Source organism: Monopterus albus, unplaced genomic scaffold (assembly GCF_001952655.1).
Source record: "Monopterus albus unplaced genomic scaffold, M_albus_1.0 scaffold250.1, whole genome shotgun sequence".
Lineage (NCBI taxonomy): Eukaryota > Metazoa > Chordata > Actinopteri > Synbranchiformes > Synbranchidae > Monopterus > Monopterus albus.
In genome coordinates this window covers 326,791-334,231 of record NW_018128130.1, presented here as the reverse complement: position 1 = coordinate 334,231, position 7,441 = coordinate 326,791, and the positions used below count along the sequence as shown (strand labels likewise).

Below are 7,441 nucleotides of genomic sequence, written 5' to 3'. Positions count from 1 at the left end.
TAGTAAAGAGTTACAGTAGTCCAGCAGCAAATAGGAGCAATGTATGAGCAAGTGCAGCTCAGAAAGTGATAAATGATTTGAAAGCTATGTATAAATAAAGGTAGACCCGACAGTGATTGTCACTACAGCTGATTGCACCTGAGGTTTTACAACTGCAGGACATTAGCAGAGACGCATCAGTTATTGCTGTCGTGTTTATTTGCCGGTAACTTTTTTCCACCAACTGTTCAGGTAGCAGAAGCAAATCAATATGAGGAGCAAATGTACAACACTGGCATTTAGGAGGCTGTAGATAAGAACACTACATCTCTAGAGGCACAGTGTACCGGGACATTATGGTCCTGGCAATAGCTGAACATGAAACTGAATTTTTATTTGGTAATCAATGAATAAGATATGCTCTTTGCTGTTGAACAGTGTCAGGCAGCGCATATTGTGGACCTTAATATTCACTGCTTAGTGTTTGAGTCCAAGAGTTTTTGTGCATGTATTGGTTTTTATTCACTGCTGGTATACAAGTTGTGGGGCCTTTCTTTTGTTTCTTTGTCCATGCAGATTCTCAGTCATCCAGGTAAGCTGGAAAAAAAGTAGAAAAAACTGGACTTGGTTTTAGGTCAAAGATGTTTCACTTCTCATCCAAGAGGCTTCATCAGTTCTGCCCGACTGGCGTTGAGTCTGAGATATTTATCCCCATTGGTGGTGTTTCAGTCTTTTGATGGCCAACAATGTCCCCTAATGACCGAGTCGTTATAGCCCAGTATTGTTGAGCGTCATTACCTGTCTTTGAACCCTCACCTGTGGATCGACGCCTCTTGTCCTGGTGGAAATGTATGGGCAGAGATCTCAAAACAGAATTGTAGATCTTTACAAGTAGACTGTTGAAACAAATCTTGGTATACCAGCTGCTTGATTTAAAAGAATTCTGCCTATTATGGACTTAGAATCCACATATATATCCTTTATATCCTTTAGTTTTATTATCAAAAACAAACATTTGAAGAGATCTAAATAAAAAGTGATGCTTTATAAATATCCAGAAACAAACTAATGCTTTTGACTCTATATATTCTGAATAATTAGGTAAATCAAGCATATGTCTAATATTACAACTTGTGTGTCAATTACCCATAAAACCAGTTTCATTAATAATTTGCGCAGTTTTACTCACCTGAAAAAAAAACTTGAACTAGCCTACTACTTTTATAGTCCATGTTTAATAATGTTATTGGTCCTCAGTTATCTATTAAAAACTCCGAGCTCCGCATTCTTCTTCTGTTGTTAATGACGGTTGGCAAATAGCTTTAGGTGCATTACCGCCACCTTCTGGACTGGAGAGTGGATCAGATCAGCCAGCTATTTTTTTTAGGTGTCGAAGTTTTTTTTCCCCCCTTTATTTAACATCATATTTACAGACATACAAGGCAGTAACTTTGTCTACAGAACCAGATCGGCCTACTACTACTATGGTTAGTTAACTCAGAGATGATGTCAGGTTATCAAACCGAAGAAACGGAAAAGGAAGTATTTGTTGAGGCGTCACCTGACTGTCAGCTCTACACAGGAAGTGGGTTGGTGAATTCAACATGGCTGTTCCTTGCAAAAAGAGGAGGATTTGTGTCCGGCAATGAAATACATTTTATAAAAGTATATTCAGTTCAGTGAGTTAGCTGGTTTTGATCCTGGTCCGACATGGCCAAATGTGTTCAGTCTGTGCAGGAGTTTGTCCAGGACTCGTTTGTCCCAATGGTGGCCGTCTTATGCAGTGAAGAAGCGGAGACAGTGACTCGTAAGAACAACCTGAATTTCGCTGAGCTGTTGAGGCCTTTCTGCAGACTAACGTCCGAAGGTAAGAGCGAATGTATAACATTAGAACACAGCATCACCCTCGACTGTCACTGTCTAAGCTGTAACCGCTTGAGCTTTAGTACGGGCGCTAGCATCTTTAGCCTGGGGTGGGCTACACTTGACAGTAGCTCCGCGCTAACATACAGCAGACTGGATTGTGACTAAGCGTTGAGTGGAGGGGAGACAAAGTCCAGAGTTGAAACCTGAGAGGGCCGAGTGACACCTAACCGAGGGGAACCTGGAATATCCGACCGAACAAGCATGAATTGAAGAAGCATGTTAATTAGCTAAAGGGTTGTAGCTGCAGCCGACACGGGATAGTGAGGCCAAGACGTAGCGTAACAGCCTGGGGTTGTTCGAGATGAGCTACACCCCGACTGGAACATAGACTAGATATTACGGTGGCAACACGGACAGTTTCTAACAGCATCCACAGTCTGCAGAGAGAGTAGCAGAAACAGACCCCATCTTATTCTCGACCCCGATTTAATGAAGTGCTACTAGGCAAGCCTACTGAAAGCAAACATCAGATCAGCTTGGTGCTTCATAGGCATCGGCTGCCCAGACCCTCTCCAGCTAAATGAATTAAAAACAAGCTAATAGGTCTAAAAGATTTGATCATGAATAATGTTAGAGGATGCTCCTCTTGCATAGAATTTCTAATTTGTATACATTAAGTTATGCTTAAATTTTTTCCTTTGTCTTTTTTGTTCCAAAGGTTAATTATCATTCAGTTCCATCTTTTAAACCTTGTTGTGTAATTTGGATTTAAGACCTGGCAGAGGAAGAGGAACTGTGGCTTAACCATCATTTTAATGGTATCAGCTATGCAGAAAATTGAGTTGGGTATTATATTCCATCTAACTAGATAATGTCTAATTCTGCTTTCTAAATTCAGGTAATTTACTTCATAGTTCATCAGGTATTACCCATTAAATTCACTTCAGGTTTCTTTCAGTCACCTGTTAACTCTTTACCAGTACCTAGGATCTCACATTTGCTTTTAAAGTTACTGGATTCCTCCATAGATTTCACTAGTTCAGGTCATTGACTGTATATACAATGAACGTGGCATCTCCACTTCCCTCCTATATGTAAAAGTTAAGCCAAAAATCATGAATACGGCGGCTGCCATCTTGCTTTTTTGCAACCATATTCTCCTCAGTAGTGACCAGAAATGGAGTGACAGCATTAGACCACCAGTCAAAGCTGTCAATCACAGGGGAGTAACGATCCATTAACCCGGATCTCTCCAAACACCCTGGGATCTGATGACATTGGTGTGAAATGTAAATGTCAATTTTATGTGTACCTTTATTTTAACAGGCAGCCACGTACTGTATGTGCACATTTCCAGTGAAGCACTGTTCTCTTCAAACTGGACAACAAGCGTCAGGCGGTGCAGCTAGCAATCTGAGACTAGGAATTTACACTAGAAGTGAGACTTGAGCAGCATTTGATCCGTTCAGTCCACACTGACTCTGACCTCCATGCAACGTCACTGTCGTCAGAACACCTGTTGTCTGTCAGCAGGGCATTGATCGGACAAACAGTCTGTGGAGACTATGCTTTGTTAAATGCACCAGAGAGAAGATAAACTCTCCCATCAGAAACAAATCATGGCTATGGAAGTATTCTGGATTAAAAAGGACACACACAACAATAAGTGTGAGTGTGACATTTTAAACAAAACTCCTACTGCAATGTAGGAAATATGTTTTATCCAGCTTTTTGTATGTATGACAATGTAAACACTTCTATCTCAAATGTTAAAGTTTATACCAAATTAATGACATGCAATGGTGGCATGTAAATGCGGGGAGGGTTAGGAGGGATGAGGAGAAGAAGTGAGGTGAGCAGTGCATCGTGGGAGGAGCAGCATAATTAAGGGATAGTTCAGGGTCACTTGATCCAGCTCTAACTATAAGATTTATCAAAAAGTAAAGTTTTAAGACTCATCTTAAAAATAGAGAGGGTGTCTGTTCCACAGTAGGGGAGCTTGATATCTAAAGGCTCTGTCTCCCGTTCTGCTTCTGTGGACTCTAGGAACCACAAGTAGGCCAGCATCCTAAGTCCAGAAAGTCACTCCTAGTGATCAAATTCTCAGGAAATCTTTAGAATTGTGATATTTTCTAAGAATTTCCATAAAGTTAACATTAGATTCATGTACAGATACGTTTTGTGTCTGTATTTTATCTCCTGGTGCTGTCTGTTCACCCGTCTTTAACTTCATAAATGCGTTTTTATGCTGCTACACTATACATGCTGCATGCACAGTAGTCTATCCTACAATTTTGTAAAGTGAGTGACGTACTCGATAATGCCAGCTGGCACGTTGCTAAAACAGCAATTGAAATATTATTGTGGATGCACAGCCCATGACTGGATTAGACTTTATTGTCGAAATATACTTCTGCATCCCAAGACACAGATTACGAACAATAAAACACTTACTATACATAACCTCAACAAACAAAACAACGTATAACAAACATTTAACATATAAGACAAAATGGAAAGACAGCTGCAGTACAGTCAAGTAATAATCTGAATAACAGGACTGAGGGCTACTGAGAGTTGACTTGTGTTAATCTTTTTTTGGGTTGATCACACCATTTGAATCCCAGGCTGACCATCAGAACCTAACAAAGACAACGATGTAGTGTCGTCCGAGAACTTCAAGATAAATGTATTTGGAATATTGGTTTTACAGTGATCTGTGTAAAATGTAGCCCACACAACCCTGGGGAACTCCTGTTTGTCAGAAATGAATGGTACCACAAAATAAGATGAGTATTAACCTCTACTTGCATTATTTTTGCCAACTGGAGCTTTGAATGAATTTTATTGAATTCTGATGTAAAGTCCAAGAAGAGAACCCTAGATACTGTTTTTGGCTCATCTAAAGAAAGTCACTTTCGGCTTTTCCCGTTTAGGGGTCGCCACAGCGAATCGTTACACTCACGACTCGCATGTTGACATTTGGCACATGTTTTACGTTGGATACCCTTCCTGACGCAACCTTGATTCGAACCCGGGCTGCAGCGGCGAGAGTGCTGTGCCTTAACCACTATCCTACCAGGGACGGCTGCTGTTTTTATCTCATCTAAATGCTTTAATAGAAAGTGTATCATTGTCACTACAGCATATTCTGTGCTATGATTTTGTTTGTATGCAAACGGTGCTGTTGGGTGGTAATCACTGGGTTCTTTAGGACCAGCTTTCTTTGGAAGCGGTATGAGATACTTTGATGTTTCTGGAATTGTGCAAGTTTCTAAGGATCTTTAAAAATTGGCTGCCACACTGGCACAAGTTCAACTGCAGATGTCTTCAGAAAAAAAGCACTCGGGTTGTCTGGTCCTTCCTCTGATGTCCACATTTATACATACAGTACCTCTCACCTCCTCAACAGAAATGGTAAATGGTCTTCTACTTATATTGCACTTTTCTGTGCATTGAGATGCACTCAAAACGCTTTGCACTGTTTCCCATTTGCTGACATATTCACACACTGGTGACATCATTACTAAGGGTTCAGCGTTTTGTGCAAGGACTGGAGAAGTGAAAGAAGACGAGAAATAACAATTCTGCCTGAGTAACTGGAACAACTGACCTTTTAATGTTGACATCCTGTTCTGACTTATTAGCATTATCCACTCCAGGGAAAGAATATTCATGTGCAAACTGTGTGTGCAAACTGTATTATGTATCATTAACACTTTCCAGGTTGTTTACAGTTGTAGACATGTAGTCTCGTTTTGTGACTGTTTTTTAGACTGTGAGACTTCAATGCACTGATTTACTGTCCTGGATGACTGAACAAAGTGTTTTTGTCTTCTTCTTTAGGTCACATCCGAGACCCCAACAACCAGGTGCAGGCTGTGAAGAACCTGCGTATTTGTGTCAACAATGTAGTGACAAGCCCAAACACGACATCTGCTGCCCTTAATCCTGCCCAGCGCCAGCTCCTCAATGAGGTGGTGTTGTCCTGCCAGCCACAAGAGGGTGCTGTGACCAATGTGATCACAGCAGGAGACTATCACCTCAAATTCAGTGGTAAGGACTCGAGCTTGAGTCATACAGGATCTTTAAGGCTGACTCCAATTTTAACATTTGAGGGCTTAGAAAATGAGTTAATATATCAACAATAAATAAACATTTTATAGTCAAAAAATAATTATGACTGCAACTACAAACTTCTTTGGACTTATTATAGATATTGTCAGTTATAATTGGCTAATAAGGAAGGGATGATTTGTACTGAAGAATCTCAGTTTGATGAAACTGACTGATCTGCAAGCCTTTAATAAGAGATTTGTGGTGTGTAGTACGGTCTTCTTTCCAATAGGGTTGCAACACAGTTCTGTATGTAGTTCACTTTTAGTTTCATATATACACATGTCATCCTGAGAACTAATGCACATCTCATCAGACCGGTGAAATTCAGACGTTTGTCACGAACATTGGCATGTTGCTGAAACTTTTCATCAGTCAACAACAAAATACCATTGATGTGCTGTTTATATAGATTTATCATGACCACTGATTGAAGACATATCTCTATTTAAATAAATTTAACAACTACAGTTCCATCGCATTTGTAAGATAGGCCCCGCTGGGTTTTTTTTTTTTTTTTTTTTTTTGGTTCAGTATGTCTAACCTCCTCAATGCCTCCCCATGTGGAATGCTTGTATATAAACTTTGTGCATCCAATGTAGCTAGATGGATGTTTGTAGGGTCCGCTGTTTAGAAACCGTTAAAGAAAAGTCCTTTAACAGGAAAAAATGGAAGAAACTTCATAAAAAGCTGCAGAGGAGGGATCTCTCTTCCAGGACAAACAGCTGCACAGTGGTTGTATAGAATAAATTACCAGGTACGATTCAGCCTTATCCTGTTCCTCTCGTACTTCACTCACTGAGTGTGTGCATGCACATGTACACACACTATAATGAATATAAATATTTCACTTTACAGGTAATACATGTAGAATATATGAGAGTTTCATTTTTTGAGTTAAATTACCAAAAAAAAAAACTAACGATATTCAGAATTTTTTGTGATGCACCTGTCGATAATGTTCGAACCCGACCTGAGCCTGATGCAGACACAGTGGAGCTTGTACGGTGTTAATAGTAAATGATAGACATTTCAGTGCTCCAGCTGTCTAGTCAAAAGTTTGACCTACGTGTTCGCACCTGACCCAAATATAATTTATAATTTCTGTCCGAACCCGAGCTGAACCCCTGGGTACCAGTGGGTCTTGTCAGGCTCGGTTCCGGTATCCACACTCTACCCCAGACAGAAATTGATTATTTTTTTAAATAAATAAACTAGACTACCACATCTCAGAGACACATTCCTTAATGAGAAAAACCTCCTTGGTAATAGATTTTGTTTTTATTTCTCAATCTGAAGGGCCAGCAGCACCTAGGTCAAAGGTCAAAGTGTTTATTTGTCATATGCACAGTTAGGAAACGTGTTTCCCTGTACAATGAAATTCTTACTTTGCTGTCCACATGAATGTCACAAAATACAAATGAAATATAAAGTAGATAAATAAGTAACACAAAATCTAAGGCACTTTAAGCAGCAAATG

The 7,441-nt window shown here is 39.9% G+C and overlaps 1 protein-coding gene across 1 annotated transcript in view; it reads left to right on the top strand.

Annotated features, from left to right (window-relative positions):
• The first annotated feature begins 1,530 nt into the window (after window positions 1-1,530).
• Window positions 1,531-7,441, top strand: part of trappc8 (trafficking protein particle complex subunit 8) — a 44,978-nt gene continuing 39,067 nt past the window's right edge. Inside the window, exons 1-2 of the mRNA XM_020620873.1 lie at window positions 1,531-1,846; window positions 5,692-5,901. Coding sequence (XP_020476529.1) covers window positions 1,690-1,846; window positions 5,692-5,901 — 367 coding nt within the window. The 5' untranslated portion in view covers window positions 1,531-1,689. The remainder of the gene's footprint in view (window positions 1,847-5,691; window positions 5,902-7,441) is intronic.